The sequence below is a fragment of the Microcaecilia unicolor genome, chromosome 7 (assembly GCF_901765095.1).
Source record: "Microcaecilia unicolor chromosome 7, aMicUni1.1, whole genome shotgun sequence".
NCBI lineage: Eukaryota > Metazoa > Chordata > Amphibia > Gymnophiona > Siphonopidae > Microcaecilia > Microcaecilia unicolor.
The window spans coordinates 184638988-184665875 of record NC_044037.1 but is presented as its reverse complement, the minus strand read 5'-3'; the positions used below and the strand labels follow the sequence as shown (position 1 = coordinate 184665875).

At 45.4% G+C, this 26888-nt stretch overlaps 1 protein-coding gene across 1 annotated transcript in view; it reads right to left on the bottom strand.

Moving 5' to 3' along the window:
- Positions 1-26888, bottom strand: part of UNC80 (unc-80 homolog, NALCN channel complex subunit) — a 417216-nt gene that overhangs the window by 301880 nt on the left and 88448 nt on the right. The window contains 5 exon segments of the mRNA XM_030209474.1: positions 3035-3087; positions 3089-3202; positions 13315-13463; positions 24250-24397; positions 26317-26448. Of these exon segments, the coding sequence (XP_030065334.1) occupies positions 3035-3087; positions 3089-3202; positions 13315-13463; positions 24250-24397; positions 26317-26448 (596 nt within the window).

Genomic DNA, 26888 nt, shown 5'->3' with positions numbered 1-26888 from the left:
CTTGAGGAGAGGGGTAGTATGAGTAAAGCGACCCTGGTGGAAGACGAGACGGGCAGCAGAGTTTTGAACCAATTGGAGAGGGGAGACCATAGGAGCCCCGTATAAGAGGCTTGGGGAGGCTAAGCCTCCCCAGCCCAACCCTGACCATCTTGTGTTTCTTCTGCTGCCCGCCGTCTCCGTCGTCATTTTTACTGCACTAAAGAGTTCTGCCTCGGCACCAGCGATTCAGAGTCAGCCTTCTGCCAGCGTCGGGGCTTTCTCTTCAGGCGTGTCTCACTCCCTCCCAGCTCTGCAGAAAAGAGGAAGTTACGTTCGAGTCCAGGACGCCCCTGAGGAGAAGCCCCGACGCTGGCAGAAAGCTGACTCTGAATTGCCGGTGCTGAGGGAGAACTCTTCAGGGCAGTAAAAATGAGGATGGGAGACAGCAGGCAGCAGAAGAAACAGGGAGAAAGATGCAAGACTCGGGGGGGGGGGGGGGGGGGGGGGGGGAGCTGCCCAAGACCAGTGGAAGTGAGCCTTTCTAGCCCAGTAAGTAAACAAGGAAGCCAATTTGGTTAATGTGTTTCCCCAGCGTGACATCCTCACTGCCTTCAGCCCAAACAAAACAAACTTTTGAGCTGCTGCATCCAGGTTGTTCTTGATTGTTGATCATAACAAGGCTAAAGCAGGGGCGTATCTACGGGCCCACCGCATCTCAAGAAAGATATAGTAGAATTGAAAAAGGTGCAGCGAAGGGCGACTAAAATGATAGCGGGGATGGGACGACTTCCCTATGAATAAAGATTAAGGAGGCTAGGGCTTTTCAGCTTGGAGAAGAAACGGCTGAGGGGAGACATGATAGAGACATGATAGAGGTATATAAAATAATGAGTGGAGTGGAACAGGTGGATGTGAAGCGTCTGTTCACGCTTTCCAAAAATACTAGGACTAGGGGGCATGTGATGAAACTACAGTGTAGTAAATTTAAAACAAATCGGAGAAAATGTTTCTTCACCCAACATATAATTAAACTCTGGAATTCGTTGCCGGAGAACGTGGTGAAGGCGGTTAGCTTGGCAGAGTTTAAAAAGGGGCTAGACGGATTCCTAAAGGACAAGTCCATAAACTGCTACTAAATGGACTTGGTTAAAATCCACAATTCCAGGAATAATGAGTGGCCTAGTGGTTAGGGTGGTGGACTCTGGTCCTGAGGAACTGCGTTCAATTCCCACTTCAGGCACAGGCAGCTCCTTGTGACTCTGGGCAAGACACTTAACCCTCCTTTGCCCCATGTAAGCTGTGTAAGCTGCATTGAGTGCCATGAGTGGGAAAACGTGGGGTACAAATGTAACATAAATAGAATGTTTGTATGTTTGGGAAGCTTGCCAGGTGCCCTTGGCCTGGATTGGCAGCTGTTGTGGACAGGATGCTGTCTTTTCCCAGCATGGCATTACTTATGTACTTATATTATTGTTGTTACATTTGTACCCCGCACTCATGGCAGGCTCAATGCGGCTTACATGGGGCAATGGAGGGTTAAGTGACTTGCCCAGAGTCACAAGGAGCTGCCTGTGCCTGAAAGGGGAATCGAACTGAGTCCACCACCCTAACCACTAGGCCATGCCACAGTGTAATTTTTTTCTGTTTCCTGTGGGGCTCAAGTTCACCTGTGCTCTAGACTCATGAAACTGTGGGGAAAACAGAATCACCAGAGGAAGCGGAATCACCAGAGGGTTCACCAAGCTGCAGATGATTCTGAATGGTCACCCACAAAAAGGCCACAGCTACAACTTGAAAGTTGTATCCTTATTGATGCTATTACAGAGGTATCTTAAGCCCATCTTTGAGATCCTCCAGATGTTATGACTCCTGATGCAGGCGTTGTAGTCGAAACATGAACCCATATCGAGTCCATCCATCACAGCAAGCGTCTTGGTGCAGTCCTGTATTGTTTACACTTCCAAGCCTTTGGTCTTTTTATACAATAAAATAGTTTTTCTTTACCCCCTTGTTATCCTGTCTTTCATTGTATTTGGAAGACTAAGGTTCTACCCCCACTCCTTTGCTTTTATTGTTTGACTATTAATGTAGGGTTTTTCCCCTCCTTTTTTGTTTTTGTCCTTGATTTTAAAATCTATATATATACTTTCAAATGCAGAGTCAATCCATAGAAATACCATGTGTAAGGTCCACAGACACTATTGCACCCCAGTGCATTGCTGCTAATTTTAAAAGGGGAAAATATCCGCACAGTTCCCCTTTAAAAATTGGCTACAAATTCTGTGGGTATAACATTACTTATGAACATTGCTCTATTGGCATCAGACGTGAATGAAAAATATTATAATTGCTTATTGCCTTGTAGTGTTCAAAATAGAGATCATTCAAAAAACCATGCAAAGCCTATTTATTACTAAAGCCAACTTTCCTATGACAAACTGAATATGTGAGCCATAGCTTTAAAACACAGGATACAATTATTTTATTTGCCAAAATTGGTGAATACGTCTGCTGGAAATTTTCCTAACTCAACAATTGGGGCGAATCAAGCTCTTGATGACTACTTAAACGCAGTGGCGTTCCTACGGGGGCTGACACCCGGGGCGGATCGCCGATGCGCCCCGCCCCCGGGTGCAGCGCCCCGCCCCCCCCGGCGAAAAAACCCCGATCCCCCGGCGAACCCCCCCCAGGTGCACGCCGCTGGGGGGGGGGGCCGCGCGCCTGCCGACTCTTTGTTTTCATGCTCTCTCTGCCCCGGAACAGGAAGTAACCCGGAACAGGAAGTAACCTGTTCCGGGGCAGAGGGAGCATGAAAATGAAGAGCCGGCAGGCGCGCGGCACCCCCCCCAGCGGCATGCACCCGGGGCGGACCGCCCCCACCGCCCCCCCCCCTTGGTACGCCACTGCTTAGACGTTGACCTAGGACACAAAATTCATTCAGAATTGGGAAGCAAAGCAAATTGCTTTCCCTTTCTTTTGGTATCTGTGTAAACAATTCAACCCCTATCATTTCCCAGTCCCTCTCTGTTGCCTTTCTTTTTTCCAAAAGACAAACCTTTTGCTCCCTGAAGGTCTAGGTTCTTGGTCCATCTCATCGGTTTTTTTTCCCTGGGGTTAACTTTTCAGCACTATCCAGAAGGGCACTTAGCGCCACTCTCCTGAAGACATTCCCATGGGCCTCCTTGATGAACTGTACCAATTGTCTGATATCACAGTATAGCCCCTGTAAGGAAAGCAAGATTATGACAGAAAGAACTAAGATGTACAGAAACCAAACAGCATAGACAAAGATGGAAATAATCTTTTTGGTTAGTATTACTGAAGCAATAGGATTTAGCGCAAAAACGGAGACTCATTTCACATTACTTATTCATGAAAGTAGTCATGAGAAGACATATTTACAAACTGTACTAAGGCTGTGCAGTTACCATATGATTAACTGCCAAACTTACGTGCAGTTGTTTGTTTATGTTTATGAGATTCTTGATATACCAGAAGAGGTGCTGTGAGGACTTCCAGAGCAGGACAAATCTTCATTGGTACTTTTATGTGAAATTGCTTTTTAACTTGGGAAAGGTAAATTTAGAGTTAAATAGGTTATTTCAGTGTCTTTTTTTAAGTTACACTACTTATTTAGCAAAGGCAGTTTAAGGAATAGGATTTTCTTTGTTTAGCATTTAAGGTTTATATTACAGCTCCATAGGCTAGCAGTTAAGGGACTATTCTAGAATTTGCCATAGCATTGGTATAGAACAGAGCTGAAAGCCCAGTTTAGTGTTTTAACTCTCATCTGTAGCACAGCTTAGTTTCCATAGTATAAAACCCTTTTCCCTATAGTTTTAAAACTTGAACTTTCAGCCACAGCCTACAACATTAACAGATAGCCTCTAGAAGGCACAGCAGGGCCTAGTTTAGTCTTTATTCCCACCCACCCCTAGCACAACTCTTCATTTATAGTCTTAATTTATAGTCAGTTTTTCTAATTAAGATAACAAGAGAGGAGTCCTCTTACAGAGTTTTAATTATATTTCATTACTTTCTAAAAAGCAAACACTAAATAATTCACACAGTATGCCATATAATTTAAAAGCTCTTTTATATTAGTCTAATATCCTTAGTATCTTATAAAGTTTTAAATTATTAAACAATTAAATAATAGCAAAATGCAGACAGCAGTCCAGCAGCAAGAGGGGTGCTATCCAGTCTACATGTATGATTATCTCCCAGTTGGTAAGAGGTTATATGTGTGTGCCTGATGCAAAGAACTCCTAGCTCTCAGAGAACGAGTCAGTTCCCTTAAGGCTAGAGTAGCAGACTTGGAGGAGCTGAGGGAGACAGAGAGGTACATAGAGGAGACCTTCAGGGATGTTGTAGAGAAGTCCCACCTCTAGTCTGGCAGCCCCTGTGCTGCCTTGGAGGAGGGAGGTCTCATAAAATGAGATCAATAACCTGATGAAGCAGGAAGTACTCCTGTAGCCAGGACTTGCCCACCAGGTATGCACTATCCTCTCACACCAAGAATATGCCTCTAAGATCTTCTGCCCAGGTGGGAAGGGTTAGGACAGCTGTTGTAGTTGATCATTAGGCAGGTAGATAGCTGGGTGGCTGGTGGATGTGCGGATCGTTTGGTCACTTGCCTGCCTGGTGCAAAGGTGGTGGACATTATGCGTCACCTAAATGGGATTTTAGATAGTACTAGGGGTACCAATGACATAGGAAAATGAAGGAGGGGGGTTTTGGAAGCCAGTCGCCCAGGAGCGCATGGTTCGGTGTGGAGTATCCTTGAAGAATACTATTGAAACAGGACATTAAGGAAATCCGAACAGAGCGAGGTTTCAATAATAGTGAAAGAAAACCAGATGTGTTTTAGGAGAGAGCAGGGTAAAGGATGCACATTATTCTCGTCAACAAAAAACACAATTTGAAGTGCCTGTATACAAATGCTAGAAGCCTAAAAAATAAGATGGGAGAGTTACAGTATATAGCACTAAATGATGAGGTAGATATAATCAGTGCTTTTTTTGTAGAAAAAAAGGTGCCGGTACTCATTATGGGTGGGGGTCACCACATATGGCTCCACCCCTATGATAGCCACACCCACATTAACCACACCCCCTATACCAGCCATGGCGCATATAAACAGACATCATTGAAAATATTACAGTACTATAGGAGAAAAAAATAACGTGATTTTTTTTCATTATAAATAATCTCTGTAAGCTCTTACAGCTCCAGTATACCCAGTGCAAAATAAGACAGCCAATGTAAATTCTCAAATTGGACATATTACAAACACTAAAATGAAAATAAAATTATTTTTTTCTACCTTTGTTGTCTGGTGACTGTTTTTCTTTCCATATTGGTCCCAGTCTGTGATTCTCCTTTCCTTTGTTTTCGCTTAACTCTTCTGTGCCATTTGTCATTTTTGTCTCCTTTTTCTTTGCTTTCTTCAATATTTTTCAGGCTCTTTCTCTGTCCAGATTTAATTCATTCTTACTATCCATTCTTTAATTTCCTTCATCTACCTGTGGCTTTTCATCTTTTCCTCACCCTTGTTCTCCCCATGCCCCTTCCTCTTATTCTCCAGTCTTTCTCTATTCCCCTTTTCCATCCAGCAGCTCTGCTTTCTCTCCCCATCCTTCCATCCAGCGTCTTCCCTTCCATCTGTTTTTCCCTCTCTCTCTCTCCCCATCCTTCCATCTGTTTTTCCCCCTCTCTCTCCCCATCCTTCCATCTGTTTTCCCTCTCTCTTCCCTATCCTTCCATCTGTTTTTCCCTCTCTCCCCAATCCTTCCATCTGTGTTTTTCCCTCTCTCTCCCCATCCTTCCATCTGTTTTTCCCCTCTCTCCCCAATCCTTCCATCTGTTTTCCCCTCTCTCCCCAATCCTTCCATCTGTTTTCCCCTCTCTCCCCATCCTTCCATCTGTTTTCCCCTCTCTCTCCCAAATCCTTCCCTCTGTTGTTTTCCCTCTTTCTCTCTCTCCCCATCCTTCCATCTGTTTTTCCCCACTCTCCCCAATCCATCCATCTGTTTTCCCTCTCTCTCCCCATCCTTCCATCTGTTTTTCCCTCTCTCTCCCCATCCTTCCATCTGTTTTCCCCTCTCTCTCCCCAATCCTTCCCTCTGTTGTTTTCCCTCTTTCTCTCTCTCCCCAATCCTTCCCTCTGTTGGTTTCCCTCTTTCTCTCTCTCCCCAATCCTTCCCTCTTGGTTTCCCTCTTTCTCTCTCTCCCCAATCCTGCCCTCTGTTGGTTTCCCTCTCTCTGCCAAGTTTCCCGCGAACGGCGCGAAGTCGCAACGCACGCGGCACCAGCCCCTATTTCCGGCCGCTGCTGCTTCTCCTGTTGAGCAGCAGCGGCCGCTACACAAAGAAAAAGATTTTTTAAAAAAAACTTCAAACCTGGCTGAAACGCGGCACCCCGGCACTGTAGACAGCACATTAGGCATTGGCTGTTGCCCCGCAGCCGCTCCTCCTCTTGCCTCTACATCACTGCCCCTAGAGGAAGACCCCGGAGGAGCGCAGTGACGTAGAGGCAAGAGGAGGAGCGGCTGCGGGGCAACAGCCAATGCCTAATGTGCTGTCTACAGTGCCGGGGTGCCGCGTTTCAGCCAGATTTGAAGTTTTTTATTTTTAAATCTTTTTCTTTGTGTAGCGGCCGCTGCTGCTCAACAGGAGAAGCAGCAGCGGCCGGAAATGGGGGCTGGCACTGCGTCCGTCACGGGGCGGGGGGAGCAAAAAAAAAAAAAGGTGCCGGTACGCCGTACCGTTGCGTACCGGCACAAAAAAAGCACTGGATATAATAGACATGTTAGAGACTTGGTGGAAGGCGAACAATCAATGGGACACCGTGTTAACAGGGTACAAATTATATTGCAATGATAGAGGGGATCAAATTAGAGGGGGTTGCACTATATGTTAAAGAGGAAATTCAGTGAAACAAAATAAACACTCTACATGAAACAAATATAGAAATTTCATATGTGAAGGGAAGGAGTATTCTTGTAGGGCTGTACTACTGTTCACCATAACAGAACAAACAGACAGATGAAGAAATGTTTACAGAAATTAGGAAATCTAGCAAACTGGGCAACAGTATAATAATGCGTGATTTCAATTACCCCAATATTGACTGGATAAATGTTACATCAGGGAGCGACAGGAAGATAAAATTCCTTGATATAATAAATGACTGCTTCTTGGAGCAACTCTCCAATCCCCGCCAGCTGAAGACTCAAAACATCTCTCCCTCTCCCCTCCAGTAGGCATTCCAGCGTCTCTCAACTCCACCCCTTCCCTTCTCTGTATCTTTTAAAGTATTCAGTTCTTTGCCAGCAGTGAACAGGCACTCATACCCACCGCTCGGGCTGGCCTCAATCTTTCCCTCTGATGCAAATTCCTGTTTATGCAAAGGCAGGACCACATCTGAAGGAAGGCTTGGGGCCTAGCGTGAGCAGTGGATATCAGTCCCTGCTCTCTGCTGGGGAAGAACTGAAGGCTTTAAAATGCATGGATGGGTGGGGGGGGGGGGGGGCGGAGAGTTTAGAGATATCCGATCATCTGAGGGGGAGGAGAAGGAGAGATGCTGCTGGGGGGGGGGGGGGAGGGAGGAATTCTCATACCCACCCACTTTGGGCTCAGGTCTACCCAAAATTGGGTGTCTTCCTACATCACTGGAAAGCATATATATTTTTTAAAATGTCCCCATTGGCCTTTGCACCTCCTGTCTGAGGCATGCATAAGTAACAGTAAACTGCTTGATTTGGCCAGAGTTTTAGAAGAATGATTGAAGGGGCAATTGTACTTAAATTGTTGGTTTTGCAAATTAATTCCAAAAATGTAAAAATATGAATTACACTTGCTATATCTGCAGTATTCTGAAATATGGCACATACACATCAGGGGCGTAGCTATGGGTGGGCCTGGGTGGGCCCAGGCCCACCCAATTTCGGCCCAGGCCCGCCCACCCAAGCGCCACACAACTGCAGCAGCAGCCAGCGCAGCAGCCTAGCGTGATGGCAGAGACGGCACGGCACCCGCGGCGCTCTGGCAGCTGATCACTCCTCTCCACATACAGGCTCTGATTTCAGGCCCGCCCACCACCCAAGCGCACACACACAGCCTAGCGTAGCGTAGGTCGCACCCGTGCTCAGGCTCAGATCATCGATGATCGATATCATCGATCCCATCAGATTCAGGCCACCTACCTTCGGGAGAGAGGCAGAGAGTGCATCCACAGATTTCATCCTCCTATGCGGAAGCGGACCCGGACGTGGCTGACAGTGGCTGTGCGCTTCGGCATGCTCGCAGCCTCGTTCTCGCGCCGGTTGGCTCCTCCGCTCGCTCGTGACGTGGTCTGAGGGAGGGCAGGCTAAAAAAATAGGTGCACATGGCCACATGCACTCACGCAGGGTTGTGCGAGCCTCAGCCTGGCCCTGCCCTCCCTGGAAAGGTGGTCTTCGAAAGTTCGAATTGAAGAGATCATTCGAGAATCAGATCGGACTCCAGTTCCTTCCTGTCTCGGTCTCGGCCCCATGTAACTTAATTCAGAATTTATATACAGCAATCTACAAATAACACCTTTATAGTAGTTGGCATATGATGCCCAGTGGGTGAGAGGGATTTTTCTTTCTACCAAAGGGAAATAACGTATTTGAAGATAACAAAGTTGTCTAAGCTTCCAAGAAGGTGTTTAAATCCATTTTCAAAGGCAATAATGAAACTACTTTTGGGACTCTTGGTCTCAGATTCTTTTGTTCTCAGCAATCAAAGTGGTTTTCCTGATGGTGATCTGTTTGATAAATGTGAGGAAGCTGTAGGCACAGTCTTCCATTTTGCTTTCTTTAAGCCTATAGTAAATATGGCAGTTTTTAGGACAGTTCCAAGGTTAGTTCCAAAGGTGAATCAGTGTTTCATTTAATTCCAGAGTTTGTCTTACCTGCCTTATGCCTAGAGCCCAAGTTTCCTTTAAAAGAAAATGCTTATGCTGTCTGGTTTTTTAGGTGTTTTACCATTTTATTGCAGAGGGAAATCAGACAGTTCTTTGTTTTCTTTGATGTAGGTAACTTTACTGCCCAGGTAACTTTACTGCCAGTGCCAAGCAGCAGCAGCTGCCAGCCCAGCAGCAGGTAATAAAATTGTAAATGCTTTTTGTTTTTTTTTACATCATAATTTTATTATCATGTAATTAATTTTTTTCTTAAATTAAGCTAGCTGGGGCCTGGTGGGCACTATTAAAATTTTTTTCACATTAAGTAAGTGGTTTATGTTGATGCAGGGCAGCTGTTGGGCAGAATACTTAGAAATCCATCATCAAGTGCATTCTAAGGCATTATTTTGTAGTATCCCAAGAAACACTACTCATGTCTCTCTCTCTATATCTATCTATCTATCTATCTATCTATCTAGTGCCCACCCATATTAGCTCTGGGCCCACCCAAAATGTCAGGTCTGGCTACGCCACTGATACACATGTAAGCGTCTGAGTAATGCTGCTCTGTTTTTTTAAACATGGCTCTTTTTTTTTTTTTTAAATGGTTGTTCCCTTTGCACCTTGAGACACTGTACAGATCATGTAGCTCTGCATGTATTTTACAAAAGTCTCTATGTTCAGTGGGCCTTTTGTAAAATAGGCTGGAAATTTTGTAAGTCCCATCTTGGGCATCCCTTTTCTGATCTAGACATCCTACTTTATGCAACATGGTGCTTCACATTTTCTATACTATTTTTATTACATTTGTACCCCGCACTTTCCCACTCATGGCAGGCTCAATGCAGCAGGCAATGGAGAGTTAAGTGACTTGCCCAGAGTCACAAGGAGCTGCCTGTGCCGGGAATCAAACTCAGTTCCTCAGGACCAAAGTCCACCACCCTAACCACTAGGCCACTCCTCCACTAGGTACACCGAGAGCTTCTTGGTTTATATTTTCCATATATTGTAACATGGAATGAGTGCTTGGTTACCAGTAGAATGGTGTGACTCCCCAAACTGAAATTATACTACATTCAATAAGGACCACATGGTCCACCTGGATTGATCATTTGTTCCTATTTATTGTGCTATCAGGCATCATAATCTAGGGTATTTTCTCTCTTTCCCTCTAAGGTCCCTTTGGGCCTGTTCCCAGCCTTCTAGATGACACATTTAGATCTGTTTAATTTCCTTCTTTGTGGGTGAAATTATGAAAGAGCAGGAAGTGCAATAGGAATTGGAAAACAACATTTTTTTGTTCTTTTGAGTTTCTTTTGTTTGTTAAAATAGATCTGGCCTCTTATTTTACAAGGACTAAGGGGACATTTTATTAAAGAACGTTAAGCCCTAATGTGTGCTTAGCCTGTGAAAAAGAGGCTACTGCAAATTGCATTAAAGCGTTTTGTTTTTGCCTGATAGTGCGCCCTAAGCCATATTAACAATTTTTTAATATATTTTTTTAGGGGTCATGTCGTGGATGGAGAATGGGCGTGGAAATGTTAACCAGCTAGTGCGTTTGCATTAGCGTGTACTAACTGGTTAACGAGGAGTTAATACGGAAGCACTTTGTACCTCCTAAATAGGAGGTGGTAAATGCTCCTGTGTTAATTTTTAACAGGTTTGCTCTAATACAAACATTAGAACATGACCTGAAAAACAATATTATTTGAAAATGCCTTAAACTGTGCTGCATTAAATCTAGACCTAGCGCAGGGTGAAGTCCTGCATTAAGATGTGCTAAGCCCAAATTCTAACACTCTTTAGTAAAAGAGCCCCTCAATTAATTTTGGAGGTTTCAACCAAGCTTTATGTTACTGTTAAAGGATTTAGAAATACCATAGCTAGCACCCCCCCCAGAAGTACTTCTAATGACTGAGATCCAAAATCAATTCCAGTTTCTTAGTCGTCTCTTTATCCAAGCACCTACAGAATTCAGAACTAGCAGGCTTACAACATAATAGATTTTGAGAGGCTGTTTATTCATTTTTACGCTCTTGTTATTTTGTAGTGATATGATTAGTTTGTAATGTGCCCACATATATTTTAAACAAAATGAAACAAACCTTGCATTTAAGCTAGTTTTGTGTAGGACAGATTTTCCATATTTAATAAGAAAAAATGCAAAATATTCATATTCTTCTGACATAGCAACAATCTGCTTTCACATTTAAGCAAATGTTAGTTTATTCAAGATAAGATAGAGCAATGGCCAGTTCTCTGGGTGTAGGAGATAAACATCCCACACTATTGCAGAGCTACTGCAATGAACCTGAGGGGCCCCGTTCAACCACAGAAACTATTTATTATACCTGTCATTGTGTGTATACTCGGAGAAAGCAACAGTATATTTAGGGATATTTATTAAGATGCGGTAAAAGTCAGGCTTTTACTGCACTGTAATTTCCGACAGGAGTGACTAACCTGCAGTAGCTCAGTACCACAGGTTAGTCGCTTCTACAGTATATGAATGATGCAGTTTGCCATCAACCTCACAAGCTGCGCTATTCATAGTGCCTGGGAGCTGTGGCCCAAGGTTCCCAGGCGCTTCTTATAGGTGCAGGTACTAATTCAGAAGCTGCCTCCCACTTCCCCTACTCCCTTCTTCTTTATACATCCTCTCTTCTGATGCATCCCCCCCCCCCCTTACAAGCTTCCTGATGATTCCCTGTATATCCGCCTCCTGATGCTTCCCGAATACAAACTCCCTCCCAATATCTTCCCATCCCAAAGATCCCCCCCCTTAATGTCTCCTGGCCAAAAGACTCCCCCAGTCACTTCCTTACCCTCTTGAAAGCCTTTCCAAGGCCCTACCTTTAGTAATTCCTGATGTCTAGTGCGCTCAATACAGGAAGAATGGAGATTGCTCCTGCCATGACCCCAGTAGACACCAGAGGTCAGTAAAGGTAGGCCATGAGGGAGAGACTATGAGGGAGGGGGCTTTGATGATTGGGAAATCTTCAGAGTAATGGGCCATTGGTAGGGGAGGGGCTTGTATTTGAGGGACTTCAGGAGAGGGGCTTGTATTTGGGCGAGCTTCAGGAGGGGGATATTCAGGGCAGGGGGGAATATGATTGGAGGGGGTCTTACCTGGAGGAGGATGTGATTCAGGAGGTATCAGGGGGAAGGGGAAGGGTCAGAGCTCCCTATTTTGAGTGCTTTAAGAAGTAGCCAGGAGCATCAGGTTGCAGCATTGCAGCCCATTGTATTTGAATTGGAAAAAGACCACCAGCCTTTTTTCTGGCGGTATTCAATTTACATAATAATGAGCTGTTTTGCATGCATTGTATGCTTGGCATCTTGTTATTGTGTATCCCATGGCACCAATATTTTATTTATTTATTTATTAGGATTTATTTACCACCTTTTTGAAGGAATTCACTAAGGGTATCTTTTACAAAGGTGCACTAGTGTTTTTCGCGTGTACTAATGCTTAGCTCATGCTAAATGCTAGAGACACCCATAGGAATATATGGATGTCTCTAGCGTTTAGAACGTGCTTATTTTTAGCGCGCGCTAAAAACGCTAGTGTGCCTTTGTGGAAGGACATCTGAAGGCGGTGTACAGCAAGAATAAGTCAAACATAAGCAATAGACAATTACAGCACTAAAAATATTCAAACAATACAAAGTATGGCATAGTATGCTGCCTCACAAGGTCAACACAATATGCAATAAAACATTTTAACAGACAACATAGGGTTAAAGGAAAGATGGAACGTATAGATAGACAAGATAGAGTGACAGGAATAAGAAAATCCTGTTTACTAAGCCGCATTATAGGCACGTTAGCGTTTTTAACATGTCTTAACCATATACGAGTGTTAAAAGTGTATGCGCCTACAATATCCCTATAGGCGCCTACACGGTTAGCTCATGAGTTAATTGTAGGTGCATTAAAAATGCTAACGTGCCTTAGTAAACAGGGCCCTAAGGTACTAATTTAAAGAAAGTTGCATATGAGGTCAGAAAGGTCCTTGAATATCATCTTAGCTAGGGTAGGAGTGGATAACCACTTTTCATTTTCACTTTGTTTTGCTTTGGTTTTAGTGCATGTTATTCGCAAATAATGTATGCTGAAAGTAGAGCAAAACAAATCAAAACAAAAGGTGACTTTCATTGTGCTTTTTTGTTTCTTTTTTTACATAAAACAGACCTATTTTGCTGCAGTTTGTTTCAAAAATAATGTACTTCTGTCATGTATAGAAAATGGGTTGAGCAGTGAAGGTGAGCTCCATAGGAATGTGTAAACCACGGTGTGACTTTAAATTTAAAATTCCTTTTTTCAAATGTGAGGAAATAACTCACATGCCAGGCTGCTAAAGGGCTGGGAATATAAATTATATTAGTTTGTATTTCTTCCGCTTACCAGGTTTTCAGGGCTGTGCAGTTCATGCGTCGTTGAGGCACAGCGTGTGATGAGGGACTTAAACATGGAGCTGACAATGATGCCTTCCACACCTTGGGCTGAAGATTTGTTATCCATAGTTGTAAAGTTATTTCCAAATCCAGCTTTATCTGGAAAAATTCAGGTACAAGAACTATTACATTCACAGGTACAGAAGAGTAGGATTTGAAAATAAACCTTACTTTACATTACATTACATCAAGAGCTTCTATTCCGCAATAACCTGATCAATTTCATGCAGATAACATAGTTAAAAAGAGAACCAGAACAACCATCTGGGAATGTACAAAAACCTAAAAGCAATCAAATATAATCATTTACATATTTTTAAAATAAAACCATCTTCAATTGTTTACGGAAGGACCACAAATGAGATAGAGAGCGGACAGAAGAAGGAAGAGAATTTCATATTATTGTGGCTTGATACAGAACTGAAGATGAATGTTGTTTAAAATATTTAACTGACTTATTCTGAATTCTTTTTGCTTGTCTCTATATAGGAGCCAAAAGAAAAAAGCAACACTGGGCCTTCAAGACTAGGACAACAGGAGTAATTTATTAACCAATGACCCGACACAGGCGAAGGATCTTTGTCGGAGCCAGCGCTTTCAGCGTCTTTCGTGCCACAGCGAAAATTGTGTATGACATTTGAGTGTTTTAAGGCATTCGCGCTTTGTCATCTGCATGCTATTATATCAGCACATCGACCCCTGAGGCAGGCGCTTTTGTTAGCGCCGAAACACGGCCCGTGTCGGGTCATTGGTTAATAAAGTACTCCTGTTGTCCTAGTCTTGAAGGCCCAGTGTTGCTTTTTTGTTTTGGTTTCTCTGATTGTATACTGTGTTGCCCTCTTTGTCTGTATTGTACTCTATATAGGAGCAAAATTGTTAGGAGTGCATATTGTTTTAGAAAGAACACATATTTTTTGCAAAGAATGTACACTTTTTGCAAAAAATGTGCACTATTTACAAACCATGTGTACTCTTTTGAAAGAGTGCAAGTTTTTCCCCAATAATGTCCACATGCACATACTATGTGCACAAGCACAATGGTAAGTACATGAAAAAATTAGCTCTTACCTGATAATTTTCTTTCCTTTAGTCCCAAAGGATTAGTACATATTTGTGGATAGTGCCCATCTACCAGCAGGTGGAGATAGAGAGCAAATTAGAACTTTGCCACAAGGCTGCTGTGCACTAGGGGCTTCTTGTACAAAGCCGTGCAGTAAATGAGATGAAACCAATAGGAATGAAATGGACTTCCTCTCATTTGCCACACCGAGAATCAGTAGCACAGCTTTGTAAAAGAGGCCCTAGGTTCCATTCGGTATTCAGATAGCCAAGCAGTAAGAAGTTAATGGAAAGAAGTAGAACTCCTGCCTCTATCAGATTTTTATACATTTTTTATAAACTTTGAAGAACAAACAACACTAACCTTGTGCCTAAGAAACAAAGAAATCAACAAATAACCCAACAAAACAGAAGGAGAAGAGAAAAGTGGGATCTGGACTAATCCTTTGGGACTAAAGGAAAGAAAATTATCAGGTAAGGACTAATTTTTCCTTCCTTAGTGTCTTAAAAGGATTAGGCTATACTTGTGGGATGTATGATAGCCCTTCCGCAAGGGCAGAAGCTCTAAAGCAAGCTTCTGCCCTTGCTGCTACGTCTAGAAGATAATGCATAGAAAATGTATTAAATGTGGACTATGTGGCAGCCCTACATATTTAATCCACAGAAACAGTATGGGCTTCCACAAAGGAAGCAAATAGTGCCCTTGTAGAATGAGCTTTAAGATGAAAGGGAGTTCTTTTCCCTGATAACAAATAGGCTGAAGAGATAGTGTACTTTAACTGACGACTTATAGTAACTTTAGAAGTGCACAAACCCTTTTTGGGTCCCAAGAGAAGAATGAAAAAATGAACTGAGTATCTAAAATCATTAGTGACCTCTAAATAATGTAAAAGAACTCTTTCAACATCAGGGAGACGCAAGGAGGAACATTCTTATCCACAATCCTCTTCAGAAAAGGACTGTAAATACTGAGTTTGATTAACATGAAAAGCAGAAACCACCTTAGGTAAAAAGGAAGGGACCATATGGATAGACACCCCAGCTTCAATAAACATAGACAGGGGTTCTTGCTGTTTCATTAGACTTATTAGTTGCATTCGAGCTTGTAGATCACTCTCTGCTGCTTTTACATCTTGCTGACCTTGGAATAACAGATACTGTTCTTTCATGGTTTACCTCGTTTCTCTCATCTCATTCATATCAAGTTAAAACAAATGATACCATATCTAAACATAATTGTTTGGTATTCTCCAAGGCTCAGTTCTATTCCCGCTTCTCTTGAATTTATTTCTAAGTCCCTTAGCCTCCTTTATTCAGTCTTCTGGCATATCAGCTTTCTTTTACGCCGATGACATTCTGCTTATCTATCCAACTAATCATTTCTCTTCTAACGTACTTCCCCTTTAGACAGTTGGTTGAAAGATCATAAAACGGTACCTTAAACAGGTTTTACAGATTCCTGAGGCAAACTTACCACCTTTTACTCAAGTTTATTATGTGCCTCAAAAACAACGTGACCCACCACCACAACAACAAATATATTTGGATGTTACAAATTTCCTCAAAACACCTGATATAGAACAAGCCACCGCGGCATCTTTGGTAGCCGCGGTGGCTCTATTGCCAGATAAACAATGGCTGTTCAGAATGTTTTTTAAACATAAGGACAAATTGTTTCTAAGAAACGTAAACAATTTTTGATATTGAAACCAGAAGTATTGCGGTTGGGAGGCACATTTTATCTTAGATTTCCTTGTAAGTGCATTGTAGTTTACAATGCACAAAACTATGTTTTTATGGATCTATCTCATTTAACAACATTTGTAACCTCTAAAAGAACATAAGGAGCTAAACAATATTAAGTATGCCTACTCTCTCCTAGATGCTGAATTCTTTTTGAAAGATTATACATTTTCTTCCTTTCACCTCCAGTGCTATGAATATCTCTCCAATATAATGTGGACTTGAGTGTTGAATATGTGAAATAATACTTTCTTCTGTTATTTGTCTCCTTAAGCTTAATTTGACAGTTTAACACTTTCTATTCAAGTGTAACTCCTTGAAATATTTGTAAATGTATAAAAATAAAATTAAAAAAAAAGATCATAAATTAGTTCTCAACAAAGTGAAAACTGTTACCTGTTGATTCAGTGGTACCTTGCCACAGCCCACTATTACAGTACAACTTTTGGATTCAATAGTGACCCCCGTCTTTTCATTTTGTTATCTTGGAATTATTTGGGATTCAGCTTTATCAATTTCTCCACAAATTTCGAGTGTGATAAAATCCTGTTTCGGTGCCTTCCAACAGCTACAAGGTATCTGACATCTGTTTAATCACAATGATTTCCGTGCTCTAATTTACTCATTTATTATATCCAAACTCAATTATTGCAATATGCTGGTTTATCTCAATTTTTTTGAAAAAGCTCCAAACACCATCAGACTTCTCTGCCATGCCTGTCACTTCGATCACATAACTCACCGTTTAAAAGTCACCATTGGTTGCCCGTCAAACACAGGATTGTTTACAAAGTTGCTCTACTTACCTTTAAAGCTTATTGAACTGGTGTCCCAAACTATTTGTCTAATCTAGCAATACCTTACTGGCCTAACAGAGTTCTATGATCTCTTACTATCGACTTGTTGTTCCAAATCCAAAATCCACACTATGAATCCACCCGACATGCAGCTTTTTATTTTTTGGCACCTTTTACTTGGAACAACTTACCATTAACCTTACGTGCAAATTCATCAATTAAAAGTTTCAAGCCACTGTAAACCTTCTGGGACACTGAAAAAAGAATTTTGGCTAAATTAAACTTCTCAATCTTGAACAGTTGAAAAAGGGGTATGTTCAAATTGATGTTGGGGTTGCAGCCTAACTGCATAGCCACTCACAAAAAATAAAGGAAACCATACAAAATTGAGAACTGAAGAAAAATACAAGAAAAGGAAAACAGGAGAAATAAATAAAAAAAGATGATTTCCCGCAAGGGAAGGCATTCACAATAGCGAAAAAATACTCTGAAAAGCGCAGCATGAGGAGAAGACTATGCAAATGCATGCTCTCAGCTCTGCAGAAAAAAAGAGATTGAGGGACCCATGCTCAAGCATCGGATGGGAAGGCACCAGCATATGCATGGTGGGATGCTGCTAGAATTTTCTTTAGTAGTAGTGATTCAGCGTCCGCATTGGAGCTCCGTTGGATGACATCACCCACTTGTAGGAATAACACAGCCTGCTTGTCCTCAGAAAATTCCAAGTACAGGGATAATCCTCCAGTTGAAATTGGAGTGGAGGAGTAACCTAGTGGTTAAATCACTGGACTGACAACCAAGGAAGCCTGGTGCAAATCTCACTGCTGCTCTTTATGATCTTGGGCAAGTTACTTAACCCTCCATTGTCTCAGGTACAAGACTGTTAGCCCTTAGGCACAGGAAATACCTATTGTACCTGAACGTAACTCACTTTGTGCTACTACTGAAAAATGGTGTGAGCAAATCCAATCAATAATTTGGTTAGTCCATAACAGTGATTTCCATATCATCATGCTGATCAATCCATAGACTGGTGGGTTGTGTCCATCTACCAGCAGGTGGAGATAGAGAGCAATCCTTTTGCCTCCCTATATGTGGTCATGTGCTGCCGGAAACTCCTCGGTATGTTCTCTATCTCAGCAGGTGGTGGTCACACACAGCAGCAGCTCTGGCTAGGCCTCCAAGCCTAATTTTTAGGTTTTGTTGAGTGCCTGGGGTTGAGGGCTCTTCTTGAGCAAGTGCAAACCTGGTGGCGCCAGGTCCCTCCTTTTCTCCCCCCTCCCGCTGGCTCCGTTAAAAAAAAAAAAAATTTTTGAACGTCCTTAAGGGCGTTTATTTCGACGTTTATTTAAACGTTTATTGCAGCTACTCACTGGGACACCAGGTCGTTACAGCTCGGAGCAAGAAGCAGGTAATATTTACCTTTTTATAGCGGGCAGGGGGTTCCCCGATTGATCTCCATGTGGCCTATGGTGTCGGAGGGCGAGGGCGCGAAGAATCGCTCCCCGGACCGTGTGTGCGCTTTTAGCGGGGATGCGGGGGTTTTAAAGTCTGATTCGCCCTTGGGTGTCAGTTTGGAGGCCGGTCAGTGTCCCGGGTCTTCCTCCGGCGCGGCGGTTTTTCCCGCCATAAACGCCCATCCCCCGCTGCTCGCCTCCGCCATCTTGGCCGGCCACTCTGCTCGGACGGCTTCTTCTTGGGCCGCCCTTGAGCTGGGAGACGTTCATGCCATGGCTGCCCTTGATTTGGGCGACGGCAAAAAAGCGGCTAAAGTTAAGCGCCGTTCTTCCCGCGCGGCTCCTTCGCGGAGTGTTGCGCCGGACGCCATCTTGGATGCGCAGCATGGTTCTCCCCCGCTCTTGCGAGCGCCGGTTGAGGGTGCGTCTAGGGCTGTGGCCCAGGCTGCTGAATTGCACAGTTTGGGGGGGTTTCTCCCCCGAGTTTATTTTGCTGCTGCATCAGGCCTTCCTTATGCAGAACGCTGCCCCTTCTCCCTTGTCCGATAAAGGGGTTGAGGCCCCCAGAAGTAAACGCCCTCGGGTGGATGCCCAGGCCTTAGAGGACGCTGTTTCCTCTGATGTAGATGAGGGCAGCGTATCTGAGTTCTCCCAACGGTCCTTTGGGGATTCCTTGGAGGAGACGGATTCCCGCTCAGATGGAGCGGATGACCCCTCTGCAGCACGGATCTTTCGCTCAGAGGATTTGCCCAACCTGTTAATGCAGGCCATGAGCATTTTGAAGATTTCCTCTCCGGAGGACGTCTCTCCCTCAGCCCCTGTTGGCTCCGCCATTATGCTGGGGACGAAGCGCCCGCCTAGAACCTTCCACGTGCATGATGCCATGCACACCTTAATTTCGGCTCAATGGGATGTCCCGGAAGTGAGCCTCAAAGTGGCTAGGGCTATGTCCCGCCTCTATCCTTTGCCTGAAGGTGAGCGTGAGGCCTTTATTTGGCCTACCGTGGATTCTTTAATCACTGCGGTGACTAAGAAAACGGCGTTGCCGGTGGAAGGTGGCACGGCCCTAAAGGACGCCCAAGACAGAAGATTGGAAGCGGCTTTAAGGTCGTCCTTCGAGGCGGCTGCCTTAAGTTTGCAGGCCTCAGTTTGCGGCTCCTATGTGGCCAGGGCGTGCCTGACGATGGTGCAGCGGGCTTCTCCCTCGGATCCTTCCTTGAGGGCTGACTGGCCGGCCCTGGAATCGGGCTTGGCTTATTTGGCAGACTTACTGTATGATGTCTTGAGAGCCTCGGCTAAAGGCATGGCTCAGACAGTCTCTGCGCGGCGCTGGCTTTGGCTGAAACATTGGTCTGCGGACCACGCCTCTAAGTCCCGCCTGGCTAAGTTGCCTTTTAAAGGCAAGCTGCTCTTTGGGGTCGAGCTGGACAAAATCGTGACCGATCTCGGCACGTCTAAGGGCAAGAGGTTACCAGAGGTCAGGGCTCGGGCCAGTGCTCGCCCCGGTATCTCCAGAGGACGGTTTCAAGAAGCCCGTCGGTACCGCCCGGGCAAGTCGGGCTCCTCTGCCCCCTCTTCCTTCAAAAGGAACTTCTCCCCCAAGCAGCATTCCTTTCGCAGAGACCGCCGTCCCGGAGGTACGCCCTCCGGTCCTCCCCCAGGGTCTCGTACCCAATGACGGGGTCCTGGTCCATGGCCCAGTGCAGATTGGAGGACACCTGTCCTCGTTTCTGGGCGAGTGGACCAAAGTAACTTCAGACACTTGGGTGCTGGAAGTCAGAGACGGCTACAAGTTAGAGTTCTGCCGACCCTTAAGAGACGGGTTTGTACTCTCTCCCTGCAAGTCTCCGGTCAAAGCTGTGGCAGTGCAGCAGACCTTGGACAACCTGATCCACCTGGGTGCGGTCGTTCTGGTGCCAGAAAATCAGACTGGCAAGGGACGTTACTCCATTTACTTTGTGGTACTAAAGAAAGGAGGTTCTGTCCGGCCTATCCTCGACCTCAAAGGGGTCAATCGGGCCTTGAAAGTGCGGCACTTTCACATGGAGACTCTCCGCTCTGTTATAGCGGCAGTGAAGGCAGGAGAGTTCTTGGCTTCCTTGGACATCAAGGAAGCGTACCTGCATATTCCCATCTGGCCTCCTCATCAATGCTTTCTGCGTTTTGCAGTCCTGGGCCGACACTTCCAGTTCAGAGCCCTCCCTTTCGGGTTGGCTACTGCTCCGCGGACCTTCTCCAAAGTAATGGTGGTCATCGCGGCCTTCCTGCGAAAGGAAGGAGTACAAGTCCATCCTTATCTGGACGACTGGTTGATCCAAGCCCCCTCTTATGCAGAGTGCGGCAAAGCTGTGGACCGGGTGGTTGCTCTTTTGAGCTCCCTGGGGTGGATCATCAACTGGGAGAAGAGCCAGCTGCGCCCGACTCAGTCCCTGGAGTATCTGGGAGTTCGATTCGACACCCAAGTGGGCAGAGTGTTCCTGTCAGACAATCGGATTGTCAAGCTTCAGGCTCAGGTGGACCAGTTCCTAGTAGCCTCTCCTCTTCGGGCTTGGGACTATGTGCAGCTGTTGGGCTCTATGACGGCCACGATGGAAGTAGTGCCCTGGGCCAGGGCTCATATGAGACCACTACAACACTCTCTGCTGCAGCGCTGGACTCCAATGTCGGAGGATTATGCTGTGCGCCTTCCCTTGGACCCAGCAGTGCGCAAGGCGCTGAGCTGGTGGATGCAGACAGACAAGTTTTCTGCAGGAATGCCTCTGGTGACCCCAGAGTGGATTGTCGTCACGACGGATGCCTCTTTGTCGGGCTGGGGAGCCCACTGCTTGGGAAGGACAGCGCAGGGGCTCTGGTCTCCTGCAGAGGCAAAGTGGTCTATCAACCTCCTGGAACTCAGAGCCATTCGGTTGGCGCTTTTGGAGTTCATCCCGGTACTGGCGTTGAAGCCAGTACGGGTCCTGTCGGACAATGCCACGGCTGTGGCCTATGTCAACCGCCAGGGAGGTACCAAGAGCGCCCCTCTAGCCAAGGAGGCCATGAATCTATGCCAGTGGGCGGAAGCGAACCTGGAACAGCTGACAGCGGCCCACATTGCCGGAGTCATGAATGTCAAGGCGGACTTTCTCAGTCGCCATACCTTGGAGCCCGGAGAGTGGCAGCTATCTGCTCAGGCGTTCTTGGACATCACGAAGCGCTGGGGCCAGCCGAGCCTAGATCTGATGGCGTCATCGGCCAATTGCCAAGTGCCGCGCTTTTTCAGCAGAGGACGGGACCCTCGATCCCTGGGAGTAGATGCTCTTCTCCAACAGTGGCCGACACAAGAGCTTCTCTATGTGTTCCTGCCCTGGCCAATGTTGGGCAGGGTACTAGACCGGGTGGCAAAGCATCCGGGCCGGATAATCCTGGTGGGTCCGGACTGGCCCAGACATCCCTGGTATGCGGACTTGATCAGGCTCTCAGTCGACGATCCTCTGCGGCTGCCAGTGGAGCAGGGCCTGTTACATCAGGGTCCCGTGGTGATGGAGGATCCCTCCCCCTTTGGTCTTACGGCCTGGCTATTGAGCGGCAGCGTCTGAGAAAGAAGGGCTTCTCAGACAAGGTTATCGCCACTATGCTGAGAGTGAGGAAGCACTCTACTTCTACTGCTTACGCCAGGGTTTGGCGTACCTTTGCAGCATGGTGTGAAGCAGGCTCACTTTCTCCCTTCACTGCTCCAATTTCTTCAGTGTTGGCGTTCCTGCAAGAAGGTCTGGAGAAAGACCTGTCGCTCAGTTCCCTTAAAGTCCAGGTAGCAGCTCTGGCTTGCTTCAGGGGCCGCCTGAAGGGTGTTTCCCTGGCTTCGCAGCCAGATGTGGTGCGCTTTCTCAAGGGAATTAATCACCTGCGCCCTCCTCTGCACTCAGTGGTGCCTGCATGGAATCTCAACCTGGTGCTAAGAGCATTGCAGAAGCCGCCTTTTGAACCCTTGTCGAGGGCATCTCTGAAAGACCTGATGTTGAAAGCAGTCTTTTTGGTGGCTATCACTTCAGCCAGAAGAGTTTCCGAGCTCCAGGCACTCTCATGTCGAGAGCCTTTTCTGCAGTTCACTGAGGCAGGAGTGACTATTCGCACAGTGCCTTCCTTCCTGCCCAAGATTGTTTCTCGCTTCCATGTGAATCAGCAGCTCTGTCTCCCTTCCTTTCGTAGGGAGGACTACCCAGAGGAATACTCTGCTCTCAAATATCTGGATGTGAGACGTGTCATCGTCAGATACTTGGAAGTGACCAATGATTTCCGGAAATCGGATCATCTGTTTGTCCTGTTTGCAGGTCCTCGTAAGGGTCTGCAGGCTGCTAAGCCTACAGTGGCAAGATGGGTCAAGGAAGCCATTGCAGCGGCTTATGTGGCCGCGGGGAAGGTGCCGCCTATCCAGCTGAAGGCTCACTCCACTAGAGCTCAGGCGGCCTCGATGGCAGAGGCCGGGTCCGTCTCCTTGGAAGAGATTTGCAAGGCGGCAACTTGGGCATCGGCCCATACCTTCTCCAGGCATTACCGCTTGACTGTGGCTGCTCGGGCGGAGGCCCGGTTTGGAGCTTCAGTGTTGCGGTCAGGGATTTCAATGTCCCGCCCTGGGTGAGTACTGCTTCGGTACATCCCACCAGTCTATGGATTGATCAGCATGATGATATGGAAGGTAAAATTATGTATCATACCTGATAATTTTCTTTCCATTAATCATAGCTGATCAATCCATAGCCCCTCCCAGATATCTGTATTGTTTATATTCTGGTTGCATTTCAGGTTCAAGTTTAGTCTTCAGTTCCTGTTCAGGAGGACTTCGTGTTCAAGTTTTTCAATGGATTCTTCAAGAGTTGAGACGAATTTGTGTTACAGTGAGCTGCTGCATTCCTCTCCCCTCCGTTTTACGGGGCTGGATTGAGACTTAAATTCTGCCGGCGCTCCCTCCCGCTTCGTGCGGCAGTAGGGCAGCTTTGTACCCCTCCCGCTTCGGCGGTGTTAGGGTCAGTCAGCTCCTCCCGCGGTTGCGGTTGCAGGATAAGCCAGATCCCCCCGCATTGGCGGGTGTGGTGTCCCTCCCCCGCTCCGCGGGGATGAGCTGGATGGATTCCCCTCCCCCACTTGTGTGGGGATGAGCTGGGTTAATTCCCCTCCCCCATTTCGGCGGTGGTGAGCTGGGCAGAGTGTCCCTTTGTGGGTGTAATTCTCTAAGTGCTGAGTCCTGCGGATGGAGCTTGGATATCGACATACTGAGGAGTTTCCGGCAGCACATGACCACATATAGGGAGGCAAAAGGATTGCTCTCTATCTCCACCTGCTGGTAGATGGACACAACCCACCAGTCTATGGATTGATCAGCTATGATTAATGGAAAGAAAATTATCAGGTATGATACATAATTTTACCATTCACTTCCAGTCATCAAATACCACCCACAGACCAGATTTTCAGGATATCCCTAATGAATATGCGTGATGGAGATTTGCATACAATGGATGCAGTAGGCCTGAAGGTCCCAAACACATGAACTGTTACTTTCCCTTGAGGACTAGGAGTGAAAACCAAGGGTGTATACCACTTCACTCTGTCATTTTTCCAACTAACATGGCTATCCCTCTCTGCAAGTTGTCTTCCAGATAAGGCACTGCAAATGGGGTACACTATAGATGATAGCCATGTACATAGAATATCTTCATAAGACAATGAAATACAAAAAGACAGAGTTAAAGTGAGAAACTATGAAAGGTAGATTTGGAGACAGAAAGAAACACAAACATAGCCATACCCACTGCTACTTCCTGAGAAAATTTAATTCATGCTTCTTGAACTTACTGTCTGTAACTGGCTCCATGCAGAATCCCAGCAAGGCATGCAGGAAATCCACCACATTGTTGAGTGAATCTTTATTCACATAGTCCCTCATGGTCTGTCGGAACTGCGCCTTATCCAGTTTGTACAACTTCGTAAGGCAATTCTGAGCCTGGAATAGAAACCCCAGGCAAAGTGAAATTTGAGTGAAACTGGTAGGACCTTGTAATAGAAAAGGAAAAGATAGGATGCCAGGAGTTGTAAATAGATTATATAGATTGGTGCAACAAAGTATTTAAACTGGACTGTTTCCTCTAAATGAATTTTAAAACCTGTCCTTTCAGACATAGTGACCATGAATGTTACAAATAATGCTTGAGGTACAGGACCCTATTTTCAAAAGAATATGCCATAGTTGGAAAATTGAGGTTGGTGGGGGGGGGGGGGGGGCTTTTGGAAATACTCTATTCTCTGTGCTGCAGAAAGAAAGACACCTTCATTGAACTCTTCAATTCATTTTCTGTATTCAGTATACTCCAGGAAGCACCAACCAGGAATGCGTCAGTGTGTCTGATATTATTAGTGAAATGCTGTGCTATTTCAGCTAGTGCTGGAGGAACAGAGTTGTGATATCAAATCAATTTATTTCCTGTTAGAGTGACAACAGAAAGAAACATTATCCAGTGCCATTTCCCCTGCAAAAAATATTGTCTAGCTTGCATGCAGCAGGCTACGGTTGTGGGTGAAAGAGTGTTTCGTGCTTCATATGCACAAGATTTGGGGGACATAAAAATGTTCTTGGCTGGGATGCAGTATATATGTGGCAACATGGGTGCAAGATTTACTTTCTTTTCCCTTTATCTTCAGTAAAATTGATATCAGGTGGAATGGAGGAGTAGCCTAATGTTTAGAGCAGGATTCTAAGAATAAGCAAAGCTTAGTTCAAATCTCAGTTTGGCAGCTTATGATCTTGGGCAGCTTACTTAGAGGGGAAGTTGTCAAGGTGCAGTAAAAGAACTTTGATTTACCATGAGACTCATCAACCTGTGTATTTCTGGTTGCTGTCTTCCATGGTAAAGGGCTAATACTGCCTGGAAGTCACTTAATGCAGTATGTAGTGCTAGTCCATTGGGCAGAGAGCATTGGGTCACCAAGCTGCAACCTGGTGCTTCTGGGCTGCAGTGTTAAGGGGCCAGGACCATTGTTTCCTCTAAGCTGAGCAGGAATCCTTCACCCACAGTCCTGCCAGTGTGTGTGTGTGTGTGTGTGTGTGTGTGTGTATGTGTGTGGGTGTGGGGGGGTTGTTTCACTATCACAGTTTTAATAGTAAGGGACAGGAAAATTCTGCAGGACTCCAGGGAACCTGCCTGTCCCTAGTTATAGAAAACACAATGTTGAAGCACTACCCCTCCAATGGCAGCAATGCAGTTGTAGGACTCCCACTCAGCCTAGAGGTAATAGTAGCAAGGACTGGCGTATTAAAAGGTTATAATAGGACCTCTCCCCCCCAAAAAAAGTAGAATGCCCCTCTAGTGTGCCCTACCCCTGAACCATCCTCCAACCCAACTAGCCTCCCATCAGCAACCCCACCATGGAGACTGCCCCAAGCCTGAACCCCCCCCCCCCAACCTCTCACACCACCCTCCCGAAAGCTCTCCCCCCCCTAGGCCTGTGATATCTGAATTGTTGGTGGATAATGGTCTGGGCAGGAGTGATGCCCAGTCGCTCCTGCCCTTGCCAGTACTGTAATTCAAAATGGCACTGATGACCTCTAGCAGTAGTCTTGCAGAACTACTGCTAGGGATTATCTTTTCATATAAAGACTGTTACAGTTACATACACAAGTCCTAACATTCTATGACTTGAGTGCTCAATTGGTGCCTAACTTTAGTGACCTGTTATAGAATGAAGGGGTCTACCACTCCTTGTCTCAGGTACAATTCAAAATTAGATTGTAAACCCTTCAAGGACAGAAAAAAACCTACTTTTACTCTGCCTGACAGTACAACTGAAAAACCCCCCCAAACAAACCATGAGTTAAATCCATTTCCTTCCATGCACCCAACACAATCACTGTTAGGTCCAGAATACCTGATGTCTCAGCCGATCTCCAGAAAGCCCTCGGTGTCCTTCTCCACAGCCATAGGCACAACCTAGTGATTTCACTATTTTAATCAGCATTGTAAGTGCCAGTTTGTGTGTGCTTATCAAAGATGTTTCGTCCTGTTTATTATTGAAGAAGAATGAAAATAAAAATAAGACAATCAGAAATGCTCACTTGATGATCAAAACAGACATTGTTCAACTGCTGAAGTATGATACTGGTTTATGGTTTATTGAAACTTACTATACCGCCTAAACTAACTTGCAGCTCTAAGTGGGTTACAACCTAAAAACAAAAGTTCCTCAGGTGGAAAGGAACTACAATAACTGATAGGAAAGAACATCTCACTCATCTATAAAACAATCAAACTCAGCCAAAGGAAAAAAAGGGAAGAAAACAAGGCCCATGGAACAGGGTAAGCAGGGTAAACACAGCAGGGGGTGCCAACATTTGAGGGGTGCCAGAAACTGCCAGGCATACCCGTTGTGCTGTGTTCCACTGGCTACTGCCACCACACACTACAGCTATCCCAAGACCTACCTTGAAGGCCAGGGCCTAC